Source organism: Cyanistes caeruleus, unplaced genomic scaffold (assembly GCF_971803275.1).
Source record: "Cyanistes caeruleus unplaced genomic scaffold, bCyaCae1.hap1.1 HAP1_SCAFFOLD_99, whole genome shotgun sequence".
Taxonomy (NCBI): domain Eukaryota; kingdom Metazoa; phylum Chordata; class Aves; order Passeriformes; family Paridae; genus Cyanistes; species Cyanistes caeruleus.
The window spans coordinates 367,222-385,223 of NW_028255901.1; the positions used below are offsets into that span (position 1 = coordinate 367,222).

The window sequence follows — 18,002 nt, forward strand, 5'->3', positions numbered from 1 at the left end:
GTGTTCTGAGTGTGGGATGAGGTTTCACAGCAGCTCCAATCTTGTCCTGCACCAGCGAATTCACACGGATGAGAGGCCCTTCCGCTGCCCAGACTGTGGGGAGGGCTTCAAGCAAAACTCCCACCTCATCAGGCACCGGCGCATCCACACTGGGGAGAGGCCCTACAAGTTTGGGGAATGTGGGAAGAGCTTCAGCCACAGATCCAACCTCAATACCCACAAACACATCCACACTGGGGAGAGGCCTTACAAGTGTACCCAGTGTGGGAAGAGCTTCTCAGACAGGTCTAACTTTGGCAGACACCAACGGAGGCACCGGTAAGGGAAGCCCTGCAAGTGCCTCAAAATACAGGAAGAGCTTTGTGCACTGCTCCAGCTTCATCCGCCCATGGAGGATCCACGTTGGGAAGAGACCTGGTGATCCATGTTCCCTGGGATCCATGCTGGGAAGACACCTGTACCTTTTCCTGCCCGTGGCAATGTCATGATGTGGGATCAAAGAATGTGAGACTGTGATCATGGTCCATTATATTCAATCCCATCTCAGGTCATTGCCAGGGGCAGGAAAAGGACTCCCCCTCTCTCACCAGAGAAGGGTGTCCTTTCTTGGCAGGAGGAAATACGTGTCCTGGAAGAGTCAGTTGGTGGTATTTTAGTTTTCCAGGTGAATGGTTTGTCTTATCCCTTCTGTTATCAAAATTGTTTCTGTGTCTGTTGGTTCCTTATCCTGTTGCTGTTTTTCATAAATTATTCTTGTCCCAGCCTGGGATCTTTGTCTTTTGTGCTTTCCATGGGAGGTGGGAGGGAAGCGAGCGGCAGCGCGGTTTCAGCAGGAGCAGGAAATTGGGGAATGCCATTCCTGAAGCCCAGCCCATGGAAACCGAGCATCCCAGCTGGTGCCAGGCCTGGTTGCCATGGCAGCAGCCTTGGGAGCGGGTCCCTGGCTGGGGGCTGCGGGAACCTCTTCCCTCTGGTGCCCAGGGACAGGAGTGGAGGCAGCGGCTGGAGCTGAGGCGGGCAGGTTTAGGCTGGATGTGAGGAAAAGGTTTTTCCCGCGAGGCTGCTGGGGCACTGAACAGGCTCCCCAGGGAAGGCTCCCAGCTCCAGGGCTGGCTGAGCTCCAGCAGCGTTTGGCCAGCGCTGCCAGGCCCAGGCTGGGATTGTTGGGGTGTCCTGTGCAGGGCCAGCAGTTGGACTGGAGGATCCCCATGGCTCCCTCCCAACTCAGCCAATTCTGTGGCTCTGGGATCCCATGAGCCTGGGGATGGGACTGTAAATGGTTGCCATGGCAATGGACTCTGGCTTCAGGCCTGAGCTGGTGTCCATGGCAACCACCCCTGGCATGGGGTCTCCATGGAGCTGCCAAGGGACTGACCATAGCAACAGGGACTGTGATGGTTGCCTACTACATTTCAGATTTGTTACTGGCCCTCAGATGGGCTCCATGGCAACATTCCAAGTGTCTCCAGGCTATTCAGGAGCCGGAATGTCACAGGCTCTCCCAGGGGCTACACAGAGACATCCCAGGAGTCCCCAGGCTGCCAAAGAGCCGGGATGTCACAGACACTCCCAGGGCTTCCTGTCACGGGCAGAGTGGGAGCTGCAGGCAAAAGCTTTATTTCTTTATTGGAGAAACTCCTGCTGTGTCATGAGGTGGAGAAATGACACCCAGCAGCCACCAGGGATCCTCAAACCCCTCCAGGACGCCTCGGCTTTTAAATTCCTTCTAAGAGAGGAGAGTGGGAGCAGCTGGATCCAATCCCAGCCCCAGACTTTGTCAAAGGTTTATGTGTAAAAGGTTAAACTGGTGGAACTGAACTGTAATGCAATTTGTCCCACAGGATTAACAATGGAATATATATATATATATTATAAAGATATATATGTGTATATATATATATATATATATATTTATATATATATATATTATATCAGATATATTATAAAAATACAACTGTGACTGATTCTGAACAAGATTTATTTGCACCACAGAGTAAATAAAGAAAAAGAGTTATTTACTCCAGACTAGAGGAGCTATAACAATTATTAGATTATAGTGCTCTAGGAAGCAATTTTGAAGTAAACAGGGCCTTGCTGGAGTTGTTTGAGCCCATTCCAGGCACAGCCTCCTGCTCCAGCAGGAACTGCCTTTCCTGTGCCATGCCCAGGGCAGATCCTGCTGCAGGAAAAGCCCCAGGCCAGCCCCAAGCCAGGGAAGGGCTCGGGCACAAGTGCAGAGTGCCGTGCTGGGAGCTGTGCCAGGGACAGCCTGAGGCACCAAAGGCACCTTGGCAGCAGCAGCTGCTTCCAGGCCATGGCCAGAAGGCTCCCTTGGCACCCCGGCCTGGTGGCCAGCACTGCAGAGCTGCTGCTTCAGGGCTCATTTCTGGCTGGGCTCTGAAAAGCCACTGCTGCTCCAGGAGCCTGACTGGGAAGCAATTGGCCCCAGCACCTTGGGGACAAGATAATAATGAAACAACTCTTCATGGCAGCAGAGACAAGGCAGGGGCAGAGGAAAGGGGAGAGCCAGGCCCAGGGGACATGGCTGCAATGGTGATGGCTGTGAGGTCAGTGCCACTGCAGCAGCCTGGCTGGCCCTCAGCAGACATTCTGGCCAGGAGGGTTGTGAGGGCACCCAGCACATCAGAGAACCCACACAACAGCAATTCCATCCTTGGGGAGGGGCTTTCACTGTGTCAGGTTGCACAGAGCTCCTGCTCTGGGAGCAGTCCTGGGATGTGGCATCCACTTCTCTGGAAAAGCAGCTGCAGTTTTGTGCCACTCTCATTGTAAAATATTTCCTCCTTGTAACAAATCTAAATCCACTTTTAGTCACTTTAAACATATTGATCCTTTTTCTGTCACTGCAAGATTTGGTAGAAAATAACTTTGACCAGTGTTTCCATTTTCACAGACCATGGAGAGTGACCAAAAATCTCCCAGGATGAGATTTGGAGGCCTCATCACATAAGCAGCAGGTAGAGGCAGAGGGCCCTGGGCTGTGCAGCTGCAAGGCCCTGCCAGAGGCAACTTGTGCAGCCCTTTGGCCATGGCTGCTGGCCCTGGGCCTGAGGCCAGCAGGGGACAAGTGACCCTGGCAGCCCTGGGGCCTCATTGCCTCCTTGTCCCTGCTCAGCAGCCTGGCAGGGGCCGCCCCATGGTGCTGCCCTTGGCATTGCACATCCCCACATGCCAGTGGCCCGGGAAGAGCCCTGAGCAATGAGGGAGGGACAGCATCTGCCTTGCCAGGGGCTGGGGCTCAGCCCTTGGCCCTTGCCATTCCTGAAACACATCCAGCTTTGCTCAGCACCACAGACACCTTTCCCTTGCTTGTCCCCAGCTGCCATCAGGGCCTCCAGTCTTCTGCTCTGCCTGGAACCTGGGGACGCTTTCTCACTCGTGTCTCTCATTTCAACTACAAGAAACTTGTTTCCATCTGACTTGGAGCTCTTGAGGAGTTTCTGGGGCACACAGTGAGGGACTGAGTGTGATGCCAAGAGCCCCAAAGGCCCGAGAGGGTGATGAAAGTGCTGGTGCTGTGTCTGTGCTGCTGAGCTGGGCCGGGCTCCTGGCCCAGAGGCAGCTCCTGGCAAGGGCAGCGCTGCAGAGAGACAGCTCTGGCCAGGAGCAGCTCCTGAGCACAGCCCAGCAGGGCTGGGGCCCTGCCAGGGCAGCTCAGGGACACAGAGAGCAGGCCCAGACAGAGCTGCCAGGGGCTCAGCACTGACAGGGGCTGTGGGATGTGCCAGAGGGGGCTGTGTCCCAGCAGCACCTCTGTGGCTGTGTCCTGGAGCCCCAGAGCAGCTGTGATGTCAGAAAGGGGCTGTGTGACAGCTCCGAGTGGGCTGTGTGAGGTCACAGATGAGGCTGTGACATCACAGAGTTTGTTGTGTGAGGTCACAGAGCAGCTACGGCATCATAGAGGGGACTGTGTGACATCAGAAAGAGGTGTGTGATGTCACAGTGTGGCTGTATGACATCACAGAGTGGGCTGGGTGATGTTACTTAGTGGGTTGTGACATCAGAGACATGACTATGACATCAGAGGTCGAATGTACATCATTACAGAAAGGATTCTGACATCACAGAGCAGGTTGTGACATCACAGAGCCACCACAGGGTGGATTGTGATATCACTGGTTGGTTTTGAGACATCACAGAACAGGCTGTCAAGTCACATGGTGGTGATATGAAATCCTAGAGTGGGCAGTGATATCATAGAAAAGCCATGTGACATCTCAGGACAGGTTGTATGACATCACAGTGCTGCCTGTGACATCACAGACTGAACTATGACATCAAATGTGGCTGTGTGACATCACAGAACGCTGTGTGAAATCACGAGGTGGTTTTGTGGCATATGGGAAGAGCTGTGACTTCACAGAAATGTGGTGTGACATCCTTGGGCAAGTTGTGTGACACCACTGAGTGGGCTGTGACATCACAGGTGGCTGTGTGATATCTCGAGGTCACTGGGGAGGTCACTCTGCCCCAACCTCCCTCACAGTTCCCCCCAGAGAAGTCCAACGCTGCCCTTGGAGCAGCCTGTCTGCACAGAAACACTTCCAGGGCTCTCTGCATTTCCCTTCCCTCACTCTTGCCTCACTCACACACCTCCCAACAACCCACTTGGTGCTTTCAGCTGCAAGGAGTTCAAAGCTTGTCTGTCCTTCAGCAGCTGCTCTAATTCTGCCTTCAGCCAACTCTGGGGTTGTGTTTATTGTAGAGCTCCATGTGTGTCTGAAACATTCCTTGTGTGGTTCTGCCTTGGGGAAGGGGAACCTCCTTGGTGGCACCTTGGGCTTGGCACACACTTGAGGAGGGTGTCTGTTTTCCATGGGGAAACTCAGCAGTTTTAGATTGCTAAAATCAAAGAAGGAAAACCCCTCTTTGCCTGAGTGCAGCCAGTTCTGTGAGCAAAGCAGGTCCCAGGGGAGTGAGGAGAGACAGGATGGGGCTGGGGAATGTGGAGCAAGGTTGTCCCCACTGGGTCAGACCTCAAGGCACAGTTTCTCTGACCTGGCCAGACCTCCTTAGGAGAGACCCTTGATCAATATCCATCACTGAATGCTGCAATCACCTCTGCAGCAAAGAGAACAGTAAAAAAAAAAGACACCTTGTAAAATAGGAACAAATATTTATTAGAAGGTCTTTGAACTATTTCTCCATAACTATTGTAGGAAACTTTCCCAAGAACTGCACCAGACCAGAGGGAAATCAAGGCACAGCCATGGTTTGTTAGGATTTGCTTGATCCTAATGAGTCCCGTGGTGCATTTGGAGCTGAGCCCTTCAACTTCAGGACCTGAGAGGAGATTGTACAAACCTTTCCAGGAGTCCAAGTCAGAGGAAACACCCAAAGTGTCTCCAGGCATTAATGGGTCCCACTGAGGTCCATCCCCAACACAGGCTCCTCATGGACTCCTTGGAGGAGAGAACTGGAGGCCAGGATTGCACAAAAACCTCCCAGAGACTCAGTGTGGAAAGGAAAATCCAAAGTAGCTGAAAAAGCCCTGAGTATCTCAAAGTATTGATGAGCCCCACTGAGTGTCAATGCAAAGCTCCCAAGGGACTCATTAAAGCAGATAATTGGGGCCAGGATTGCACAAACTTCTCAGAGACTCAGGGTGGGAAGGAAAAAGGAAAGTGCCTTAAGAACCTGAAGTACCTTGAAGCATTAATGAGCCCCACTGAGTGTTGTTACTGACAAAGGCTCTCAAGGGACTAATTACAGCAGATAATTGGAGGCCAGGATTGCACAAAGCTCTCAGAGACTCCAAAGCAAAAGCCAAAGTCCTTTGAAAAAGCTGCAGTCCCTGGGAGCATGAAGGAGCCCCCAGGGCCATTCCTGAGCAAGGCTCCCCAGGGACTCCTTCCAGCAGATCCCTGAGGCCACTGGCATGTGGGCTAGGGGGGATGCTGAGGGCAGGCCAAGGGGGTGACAGTGGCCAGCCTTGCTGGGGCTGTGCCAGGAGGCCCCAGGGCCTCAGGACAAGGTGTCTCCTCACAGCCCTTGCTGGCACAGCATTGGCTGCTGTGGCCCAGGGCACCAAGCCTTGGCTTCTCTTTGTCCCCAGCTGTCACCAGTGCCTCCAGTTCTCTGCTCTGCCTGGGGCCTGGGGACACTTTCTCAGTCACATCCCTCAGTGGGACCCATTAAAAGTGAAAGAAACTTTGGAGTGTGATTCTGACTTGGAGTTCTTGAGAGCTTTCTTCCCCTCCCTGTCAGGGACTGATGTTCAGGGCCTCAGCACAAAGCCCCAAGAGGCTCATTAAAGTCCTGCTGCTGTGTCTGTGCTGCTGAGCTGGGCCGGGCTCCTGGCACAGAGGCAGCTCCTGGAAACCAAGAAGAGCTTCAAAAGCACATTTCTCTTGCTGAGCAGCTCTTCTGGCAGCCCAGCAGGGCTGGGGCACTGCCTGCAGCCACCCTGGGCACAGCCCAGAGGCACAGAGAGCTTCAATCAGTCAGGGCTGGGAAGGTGCTGAGAAGTGCCTGGGGCAGAATCCCTGCCAGCCCTTGGCACAGGAAGCCTCTGGCTGCAGGACAATGCAGCTGCAGCTCCTGGAGGCATCTCCTCAAGCTGGAACATGCCAGTGCCTACAGACTCTGTGAGTACATTCTCTGCCTGTCCCTTGTGCAGAGCAGCCAGGGGTGCCCAGGGCTGTCCTGCAGAGCAGGGTCCTGCAGCCCAGGGCGCTGTGCTGGGGCAGGGACTCTGCTGCCTGCCAGGGACAGCTCTCAGCCGGCCCGGGGAGCTGCTCCCAGCGCTGGGGAGAAGCTGTGGGGGGAAGGAGCCACCCTGAGCAGGGCAGGGGCTCCTGCTGAGAGGGGCTGTGTGGGGCAGGGCTGCTCCCAGCTCCAGTCCTGCCTGGGCACAGCTCTGGAGGACACTTCCCAGAAGAAGGTGAGCCTGGGATTGCTGTAAAGATCAGGAGCTTTCCTGAGACTGTGTTCAATGTCTTGCTTTAAGCAGGGTGGGAAAGCTGGGATGATGACAAAAAGATTTTTGCTTTTTATAAACTTTTAATTCATTTTTAGATCCGTAAACTATTATTATATAGTTATAAAATTATAATCTTTAATTAACTCTATTGAACTACTAGTATATACTTATGTAACTATTATCCTTAATTAACTCTAGTATATTTCCTAACCTTTCTCTTAGAATTTAGAATAATTATCTGACCTTCTAAATAGATTTCTGAAATACTGTATAGTCTTATCATCAGGGACAGCAGCTACAAGAATTTGTATTTTAACCAGAATGTGAGCAGTCATAACAAAAAGTGAGGCAAAGAAACCCTTGGACCTACTCCAGTGGGTTGACTCAGGGGTGTGTAACTGGGGCAGCTGAATCTCCTATTGAATGTTTCTGTTAAATATCCTAATTAATCGACCTTAATAAATTGTTGAAATAAGGGGCCGGGTGTGCCTCAACCCCACTGGGACACCCAGAAGCTTCCAAAAAAGGTCTGGTTTTTACTTTACTCTTCTAACACTGTTGCAGAAGGTTATTTTTCTCTTTTGATTATAGACAACAGGGGGATGAGAGAAGCAGAAGAGGAATTGTAATCCCAGAATCACAGAACATTCGGAGTTGAAATGGACACACGAGAATCTGCAAAGTAATGTTGGAACATTTACAGAGATGTCAGAATTGTAAGTTTGGGTGCTCAGTCTCTCTGCTGGGAGGCTCCTAAACAGCCTAAATGCACTGCTCTGATATTGTCATTGGTATCTGGGGCTCTCAGGGAGGCTCTGGCATCTGCAGCAGCTGAGTCAGGCCCTGCCCTTGGGATTGCTGCCAGGCAGGTGTGTCCATGGGAATGGGGTGTCCCAGCTTCCCTGTGACCTGTGGGGCTGTGGGCAAAGCAGTCCATGGGAAAGGGGAATGAGCTGAGCCCCCTCCCTGAGATCCCATCATGGGCACACCTGGGGATCTCCTTGCTGTGTCCTTCCAAGCTCTGAGCTGCCCTCCTGGCTGCAAATCTGTGCCAGAGCCTCTCAGAGTTCCCTGAATGTCCCACGGGGAAGGGCAGAGATGCCACAGCTGAGGAAATGCTGTTGGCTCTGCCAAGGGAGCCGTGAGTGTCCTTGGCAGAGGGGGGTGCTGAGACCTTGCCCAGAGACCTATAGAGAGGGTGAGACATTCAGGGATCCCTCTGCTCTGGGCAGGGTCTGGTTTATGCCAGGGTGACACAGGAGTGTGACTGTGCTCTGATTCCAGCCAAAGGTGCAAACCCAGGGCAGTTGGGAACAAGCCCATCCAGCCCCTCACCTTCCCTAAGCCACAGGGAATCCTTTGCCTCTCACATCTCTCAGTGGGAAATTCTGAGTGCAGCAGAAATGCTGGGGATTTCTGACCTCAGAGAGCCAGGAATGATCTGTGGGCAGTAAAACAATTCCTAAAACCAGCTCCTGCTATACTTGAGAAGTGTGTGCAGATGGCAGCAAGCCCTTCTGCATTAGAAGTGATTCCCCTGACAAATCCTGAATTTCCAGCCTTTTCCCTCTCCTGCATGGCCACAAACCCAGGGCAGCAGGGCAGGGATGGCTCATGGAGAGCCCCAGGCACAGGCCTGGCTGCTCCTGGCACACTCAGACAGCACAGCTGGAGCTCAGTCAGGGACCTGGGTGAAGTTTTCACAGAGCAGAAACAAGGGTAGGTGAGTCCTAGCGGGGTAATCTACAGGGAATGGCCCAGGTTTGGCTCAAAGCAGCCTCTCCTGACTTGCCACTGTCCTTTGTCCATGAACAGGTCCCCATGTGCAGCCACAGCAAATGTCCAACAGCAGCTCCATCAGCCACTTCCTGCTGCTGGCATGGGCAGACACGCGGCAGCTGCAGCTCCTGCACTTCTGCCTCTTCCTGGGCATCTCCCTGGCTGCCCTCCTGGGCAACGGCCTCATCATCAGCGCCGTAGCCTGCAGCCACCACCTGCACAGCCCCATGTTCTTCTTCCTGCTCAACCTGGCCCTCACTGACCTGGGCTCCATCTGCACCACTGTGCCCAAAGCCATGCACAATTCCCTCTGGGACACCAGGCACATCTCCTACACAGGATGTGCTGCACAGCTCTTTTTTTTTGTGTTTTTTGTCTCAGCAGAGTATTTCCTCCTGACCATCATGTGCTACGACCGCTACGTGTCCATCTGCAAACCCCTGCACTATGGGACCCTCCTGGGCAGCAGAGCTTGTGCCCACATGGCAGCAGCTGCCTGGGCCAGTGCCTTTCTCTATTCACTGCTGCACACGGCCAGTACATTTTCCCTGCCCCTGTGCCATGGCAATGCCCTGGGCCAGTTCTTCTGTGAAATCCCACAGATCCTCAAGCTCTCCTGCTCCAAATCCTACCTGAGGGAACTTGGGCTTCTTTTTTTTTCTATCTGTTTAGCACTCGGCTGTTTTGTGTTCATTGTTTTCTCCTATGTGCAGATCTTCAGGGCTGTGCTGAGGATCCCCTCTGAGCAGGGACGGCACAAAGCCTTTTCCACCTGCCTCCCTCACCTGGCTGTGCTCTCCCTGGTTATCAGCACTGTCATGTTTGCCTACCTGAAGCCCCCCTCCATCTCCTCCCCATCCCTGGATCTGGCAGTGTCAGTTCTGTACTCAGTGGTGCCTCCAGCCCTGAACCCCCTCATCTACAGCCTGAGGAACCAGGAGCTCAAGGCTGCAGTGTGGAGAATGATGACTGGATGGTTTCAGAAACATTAAACTGCTGGCCAATTTCTGCAAATCACTTGTAATAAAAGTCATCTTTGATACTTCTTGGTGGTTTCATTTAGGAGGTTCTTTTTCTTTGTTTTACTATTTTAAATTGTCCACAATAAAATGTTATTTTTTGTGCCATTTCTCATATGGATTCTCCCCACTTTCCCTGTGGTCACACACTGTGTCAGTGAGGGGCTGTGCTCTTGGTGGCTTTAAAGGAACTAAAAATTCTCCCAGTAAAGTTTTCTCCAGAGATGCCCCTTTTGTTCCCTTCTCTGCAGCTGCAGCAGCAGTGTCTGTGTGCAGAGCTGGGGGCAGATCAGTGCTGGCACAGCAGCTGTGCCCAGGAGCAGCAGCACTTGGTGTTGCCAGTGCTGCTCCCGTGCCACTGCCCCGCTGCCCTCCTGGCCCTGGTGTTGCTGCAGGGCCTGAGTGCTCTCGGGGCCGGGCACAGCCCTGGGGGTGGCAGTGCCGGGGCTGCAGCAGGGACAGGCCATGGGCACTGCTGGGGCAGCGCTGACGCCTCAGGGCAGGGCCTGGGGGCTCCAGGCTCCTTGCCCAGGCTCTCTCAAGAACACGGCCAGGCCAAAGCTCAGCACAGAAAACCCCTGTGAGCAGCCCCAGGCTGGCCGTGGGCAGGCTGGGGGCAAACAGCATGGCTGGGGCTCTGCAAGGTCCCTGGGGGAGATGGGAAGGAGCAGCAGAGCAGGGGCTGATCCATCCCCACTGCGCTGGACACCCCAGGGCAGCGTCCCAGAGCGTCCTCATGGAGCTGCCAACAACATCCCCCCTGTGCAGCCCTGGCCTCTCCCCCAGCTCAGAGAGGTGCCGCATCCTTGCAGGCACATGTCATGAATAAAATCTCTCAAGAAATCCACCCAGGATAAAATACTGTGTTTAGTTAGGTACAGTTAATGTTCTTATCCCATTTGTAAACCTTCTACCCCTTGTTTACTCCAATGGTTATTAGTAATGTTAATTACTTAGCAGTTTCTGAAGTGTTTTAAAGGTTCTTATGAGACATTCCTGTACCCTTTCCCCTTACTTCCCTGCTACCTTGTAACAGAGCTGCTCCCATGGGGGCTAAATCCAACTAACAAAAGCAACCCATTAGAAAGGTATGCCACAGAAGGAGGCAACTCTCATGGTCCCTGTGCCACACTAGAACAAAGAAACTCCTGGCCAATTTCTTTCAATTACCGTGTTCCGCACGGGCTGCGGCCGAGGGGGCCTGGACCCACCCGGAGCTCCTCCCGGAGCCCAGCGGACTCCAGCTCAGCGGGGGCCGGCAGCGGGGCACGGCTTAGGCTCGGCAAGGTGTGAGCAGCCGTGGTCCGGCCCAGCCTCAGCCGGGGTCCCGCAGCCTCCCGTCCCCACCCGGTCACTGCTGGGGCCAGCCCGGCCCCGCCAGGCCGAGCCTGTGCGATTCAGCCCTTCTGGGACACAGGGCCAGAAAGACTTCAGCCCTGAAGCAGCAGGCTTTGAGTTCAAGCCTTGGGAAGCACTTGCCAAAGGCTTGATGGCAATTCATACGTTCATCAAGTCACCCCACTGAAAGTTATGTTTCTAGAATCTTCCTGTATCTCTCCCCTGACTGGTTGCAATTCGTCGCAGTATTTTGCATCTTTCTAACCCCAGTCTGTGTCTGGACCCATGCCCTCAGACTGCGCCCTCACACCTCCCCTAGATATTGTTGTGTCTGGCCCTAGGCCTGGTCTTTGCACTTTGCTCCTGTGCTGCGCAGGCTTTATGGGCCTCATCCCTACTTGATTTTCCTATTCCAGTTGGTTTTGGGGACTCCAGTGAACCCGCTCCTTTAATTTCCTCCTCGGTTGCCCGGGTGTCAGGGGACCCTGAAGCTTTAAGGATTGTTGCAGCCACTGTCAGCACGACTGCAAGGGCCGCAGTGCAGCGGGGCCCGGCCCGACCGGCAGCCGGGTACCTCCTCAAAGGTGGAAGCAAGAGAGAGATTTCCCGGGCTTGCCTGTCTGCAAAATGTCAATCTCACCGAGGTGGATGCAGCTTTTTAAATGCTTTAATAGGTAGTCAGTTCCCACAGCTAGCCAGCTCTTGGATTTTGCTTGGCACAGAGGCAGCTCTCGCTTAGCAGCTCCTCTCAGTAAAATCATTTCCATGGGGGGCTTCTTCCCTGCTCACCAAATAGCAATTCATGCAAAAGCAGCACAAACTGTTCCTCCTGTCCTATCTTTGCCAGAGAGTGCCTTTCAAAGGGATAATAATTGGGAGGGAGGGGGTTTACATTTTCCATTGCAAAGGAGCCTCCTGCCTCCCTTAGCAGGCCCCTGTCTTTCAAAGGAAGACACACACGGTCTCCTTTTGCACCTTCACTTGGCCCCAGCCGCTCCTGATCATTTGAAGGAGCGGCTCAGAAGAAGGGGCTGCAATCCCCCAAGGCCTGGGCTGCTCCAGGCCGCTCCTGGTGCCTTGGGCTGTTGAAGGGGTGCCGGGGTGGCCTTTGTGACACAGGCACGGGGTGCCGGGGTGCCCTTTGTGACACAGGCACGGGGTGCCAGGGTGCCCTTTGTGACACAGGCACGGGGTGCCGGGGTGGCCTTTGTGACACAGGCACGGTGCGTCAGGGCCCGTGGTGACGCGGGACCTTGCGGTGCCCAAAGTCCATTGTGACATGGCAGAGCCCTGCCCCGGCTGGGGGGTATATAAAGGGCTTGTGGGGCCTGGGTCAGTCCCAGGACAGTGGCTGTGTCCAGGTACCTGTGTGCGCCATAGGACTGCAGGCACGGAGGAGGAGAAGGCGAAGCCCAAGTCCCAGCCCCACAGGCCCTGGCCCGGCTCACAGAGAGCCCAGGCCTTGAGGGAGCAGCAGGAGGAGGCTGAGAGGGCGAGCAGAGGGAGGAGAGGAGCCGTGGAGTCCTGCGCTGAGGAAGAGCCAGAGCTCTGCCGAGGAGAAATGAACAAGTTCCAGCAAGGGACTCCAGGGGAAGCCTGCACTGAGCCACAGCTGTCCCCAGGAGAAGCCCAGAGCTGCCAGGAGCTCTCTGAGTGGGATGAAGGCCTTGAGCAAGAGCTGGTCCGAGTATGGGGGAGCTACTGGCATTTCCGGGACTGGGATGAGGGCAGGGAGCAAGAGCCCTCCCCAGTTGTCTCCGAGTGGGGCGAGTGCAGGGAGCAGGAGCCGTGGCAGGCGGACAGCGATCACTGTCAGGAATTCTCAGATTGGGAAGAATCTCCTGAGCAGCGGCTGTCCCCAGGGGAAGGCACGAGCCGCCGGGCACTCTTGGACTGGGAAGCTTGCCGCAAGCAAGAGCTGTGCCAGGATGGCCAGGAGGTGACTGGAGGCAAAGCAAAGAGAAAATCCTCCAGGTGCAGCTGGGATGATGACAGTGATGGAGATCTGGCTCAGGACAGCAGGGAATACTGCGACATCCTGTGCAGCCAGCTCAAGGCCTGGCAGCGGGAGGACGATGACTGGGATGAGGTGAGCGTCCTGGAGCTGCACGAGGAAGGAGAAGAGGCCAGGCAGCAGAGACTGGCAGATTTAGCCCGAGAGGGAATCCTGCTGCCTGTCCCTCGAGAAGCTTGGGTGGAGTGCCAGGAGCCCGAGCTGTGCCCGCAAGAGCAACTCTGTGCCAGGCCTGGCCCTCTGGCAGCCCAAGCCACGGTGGAAGATGTCTCTTCTCCTGGGCAGCCGCTTCCCCACAGGAAAGGCCGCTCGCTCTTGAGGCGGGCGCTGTGGGGGCTGCGGGGGCTGTGGGGGCTGCGGGGGCTGCGGGGGCTGTGGGGGCTGTGGGGGCTGTTCTGCTGCCCCTGCCTGGCGGCACAGCCACAGGATCAGCGCCCGCTGCCAGCAGCGCCAGGCTGCAGATGGCGGCTGCCCCGTGGCCTGCCCAGAGCCCCGAGGGAGCCGCACGGGCTGCCCCGGCCTGCGCTGGCCCTGTGGGCCGAGCCGGCCCTGGCCGCTCTGCGGCACCCCCGGGGCGGCTCCCCGAGGGCACACGGCAGCCCAAAGTGGCACCCAAAGGGGGACCCTCGCTGCCGGGGCTCAGCGCCGCATCCTGGCCCATCGTCCGGCCGGGAAGGCACCTGGAAAGTCATCGGCTCCCAGCGGCAGCCTGGCACCGCCAGCGGCACCCCTGCACCGGGTCCCCGAGGGCCACAGCCACACGGCTCTTGGCCCTTTGCAGGGACACTGGCTCCAGCTCCTCCCTGCTGGACTCCAAGGCCATTTCCTCTCCTCAGGAAAGGACTCCATGCTGATCCTGGGGCACTTTGGCCATGAGGAATGGACACAGACAGGAGGTGTTGCTCCCAGGACACGACGGCGGCCTGCTGGACTGCAACACACACAGTTCTAACAAAGGAAAAGAAAGTTGTGTTTAGGAAGTAGTAGTAGGAAAGAAAAAAACCCAAACCCAACACCCCCCCCCAAACCTTGCATAAGACCCTCCAGAAACCAAAAAATTATAAAGAATAAGAATAGGAATATTAGGAAGAAGAGGTAGAAGCTGAAGTAGATGAAGACATAGTAGTACTTAAAACATGGAAAATGAAGAATAAGAATAAAATGTTGGAGTCTGGAATACAGAGTGTGTGCCCTTGTTTCTGATACTTAGTTATAAGATCCAGGTATAAGTTCCCCCAGGCAGGGCAGGTCCCTGGGTGCTGCTCCTGGCCCAGATAGTTTTCAGATGGGAAAAACTATCAGAAGTAAGGTTTTAGAAGACAAAATGTCTTCTCTGCTGAAGAGTGAAAGGCCATCTGTGATGCCTGCTGCTTTTGTGATACTTTCTTTCGGTTTCCCCCAGTAGTGCAGCTGCAGACTGGGCACGCTGGATCATCAATATCTGACACTCACACTCCCTTCACTCTTGACTACTTGCTTCAAGCTCCTCTCTTATTATGTGTGCTGGACCCCAGCCTCAGCCAGGGCAGTAAATGGCAGCAGTTTCACATCAGGATGTGGTGACAGCAGTGCCTGCAAACACTCTGCTGTAGCACTGGCAGCGTGGGCTCCCTCCTGAAGGACGAGATGGATCTTCCCCAGCCCCGACAGACAGAGTCCCCTCTTTGCTACCTGCCCCTGATCCTGAGCCCAGAGATGCTGTCTGCCAGCACGTGTGAGAGCTGGTTCTCTGAGGAGATCAGAGGATGTGAGAGCCTGGCAATTTCATCCCAGAGAAGTAAATCCTCGGTGAAAGAGGCTGGCTGCTGGCATTACAATATTCTCAATGCTAATTACCAGAAATCTAGTTTCCAAATCTTTTCACTTTTAAGATACCACTGCAGCAATCAGGCTGAAGTGGGATAATAAAACGAAGCACTGTCTCCTCTCCCCTCCTCCCCCCATCACTCTGCAGCCCTGTCTGTCATTTCCCAGCACGGAATGGCTGAGATGTGGGAGGCTGATAGGAAAGCTCAGTATGTAAAATGCTGAGTGCATTTTACAGGAGGTGTGGCTTCAGCACAGCTTCCTCACTAGGAAAGAGCCACAAGGAGCCCTGGCTGCTCCTGTGGATGGTTTATCACTGAGCTGAGTCCAGTCAAAAGTCAGTGAAAAAGATGTAGGTAAAGAAAGAGAAGAAGGAATGAGAATATTTTCCCTTTTTCCCAAAGCAAGAACAGGCAAAATCTCGCTCTCCTTTTGAAACCCACAGGTTGTGAATCCAGTTTTGGCAGCTGTGATAAATGTCCTGAAGCATCCAAATACTTGGGGTATAAGGAAAGGATTACTGCTTGTCAGAAGTTGTCTATCTTTTGAATATTCTGCCCAAAGCAGCAAACAATTGAGTAACAACTTGGTACTGACAGCTCTTCCTTAAGATACAGCAACCTCAGCCATTGCCTTAGTCCACAGTCTTCTCTCTGTCTCCACGGCTTAATAAAACAACTTTAAATGTTGCAGTTTTGGTCTTAAACCAAAAAAGGAATTGTTCTTTCACATTGTCGTGGTTTTAAAGCAGTAACTAAAAAATTACTAGAAAACTTCCTTATTTCTTGCTGTGAGATATGGCTTAGAGCAAGAGCAAAACAGGCTTAAAACTTAAAAGGAAATAAAGGAAGTTTATTAACAAAACTACAAGAATAAGAAAACTAGAATTACTTCCAGAAAACCCTTATATCCCCCACTACCCAACCATTCCCTTGTTCACATGACAACATAGAGACAAAAAAACTTGGAACTTTGGTGTTTAAAACAGTCCAAATTCCTGCTAGAGTCTTTTCATCAGTCTTTGTAGAGAAACAGAAGTTTTCTTCTGCTAATCTACGGAGTTTCTCACAAGAAAACTATTTCTGTTATAGCTTTCTATTTCTCTGATGTCAGCTGCCTGGAAATCTGTCATCAGTTCACTCCTCCCATTTCACATCGCTCTGAGGTGTGTTATGGGTCAAATGAGTCTAGGGATGTCATTTTTAAGGATTCAAAGGCAAAAGTTCTCTTCATTGGTTTTTGTGAGCCTCCCTGGAAACAGAAGTTTTCTCTTTGCCTCTCAAGGCCCCAAATCTTCAACTATTACTTCTCCCCTCTGTTCCAGCACTTCACTGTATCACAATTACTCCACCTTTTACTCAAAATCCACACTTTGAACCACTCTATTCCTTCCAATATGCTCTGAATTAAACAAGGTCTTTTTCAGAACACTATTGTCCATCTCCATAGCTTCAACAGAAAAATATTTCAGCTTAATTATAGCATCTCTTTATTCTCTCTTCCTCATCTAAAACTTAACTCTTTTCTTCACTGTCTTTGAGGGTTTTATGATGTCTTCTTCATGTTATCTCTCTCTTTCTCCTCCTTCTCTCTCTCTGGGAAAAAGGAGTAATCTGTCAGTCTCATCCAGGTAGTAAAAGAATTAAAGTCTTGGAAAGCTGCAGATGTTCATGGTGTCAGGTTTCAGTTCAGCAGCAGAAACTGCAAACCAAGCCAGGCCGGCTCCGTTTCCCCCCTCCCCACCCTCTGTGGCCTTGTCCAGCCTGGAGTGGGGTGGGGAGGCCGAGACAGAGCCTGTGACCTCGTCAGAAGCCGGAAACCAAAGAGAACAAAAGAACCCTGGCTTTACATCTTAAGGTGGTGTTCACAAGTTGATCTCACTTCTCAGTGGTTAAAACCACCACCAATTCTCAGAAATGACCAATAATTGGTCAGAGGAAAAACTCTTATCAGCCTCTCGCAGCTTCAACTTCCTCCCAGCTCCCGAAGCTATCTTAAAGGTAAAATCACCCCAGGACAACTGTGCATCTCAATACCCAGTTCCTGTAACTCTCCCCCTCTCTCGGAGCCTTCGTTAACAATCCAACAGAAAAATTCTCCGGACCGTGCACCTCAGTACTCAGCTCTCATAAAATCTACTCAGACTTTTCCTCCCTTCTCGGAAACTTAGTTAAAAAACCAACAGAAAATAAGAATATGCAACAAACTTCAGAAGAAAGAAAAAACTGAGACTGCACAGCTTCAAGCTGTAAAAATTGTATCAAAACTCATCTCTCCAAAAGACAGGCGGTGAACTTGGGGGAATCAGTGTGACAGAGGCTGGTTCAGAGTTCACCCAGCGCCAATCCTGAGCTCAAAGCTGATTGTGATTGTAGTTGTTTTCATCATTTGATTTTGCAAATTTTTCAATAAAATTGTTATTGATAAATTTGGCTGAATTTCATTTATTACAGTGTACATGCACCTCAGCTGGGCTACTGATTTCACCCCTACCTCAGGCTCACCACCCTTGGGGCTGCTTCCAGACAGCCCAGCTGCATCCCCTTCCCCCTTCAAACCTAGTTTAAAGCCCTCTCAGTGAGTTCTGCCACTTCATAAGATAAAATTCTTCTACCCTTAAGAGAGATGCAGCCCATCCAGTTCCAGCAGGCCTGGTGCCAGAAAAGTTGCCCCAAGATCAGAGAACCCAGAATTCTGCCGATGACACCAACCCTTGAGCCACTTGTTGATAATGTGGGCTCCCCTATTCCTTTCACTTCTTTTCTGCCACCAAAGGGACTGAGGAAAAGTCTACCTGTGCTCCTGCCCCATCAACCACTCAGCCAGTGCCCTGAAGTCCCTTTGAATTGCCCTGGCACTCCTCTTTTCAGTCTCATCTCTGCCAGCCTGGAGTAGCAGCAGTGGATAATAACCAGAGGGCTGGATCAGCCCAGGAAGTCTCTCAGTGATGCCCCGTAGCCGAGTCCCAGGGAGGCAGCAGACCTCCCTGTGGGATGGCTCCAGTCAGCATGAGGGGCCCTCTGTTCCCCTCAGAAGGGAGTCACCCACTGCAACCACCTTTTTTTTTCTTTTTAATAAACTTTGTAACAAAAAGCCAGGCACT

At 52.9% G+C, this 18,002-nt stretch overlaps 2 protein-coding genes across 2 annotated transcripts in view; one reads left to right on the forward strand and one right to left on the reverse strand.

Moving 5' to 3' along the window:
• LOC147646411 (uncharacterized) overlaps nucleotides 1-18,002 on the reverse strand; it is a 584,263-nt gene that overhangs the window by 162,349 nt on the left and 403,912 nt on the right. The window lies entirely within an intron of this gene.
• Nucleotides 2,132-9,769, forward strand: LOC147646417 (olfactory receptor 14J1-like). Its single transcript, XM_086873488.1, has 2 exons — nucleotides 2,132-7,659; nucleotides 8,759-9,769. Exons 1-2 carry the CDS (start codon nucleotides 7,629-7,631, stop codon nucleotides 9,712-9,714), a joined length of 987 nt encoding a protein of 328 aa, XP_086729614.1. The 5' UTR covers nucleotides 2,132-7,628; the 3' UTR covers nucleotides 9,715-9,769.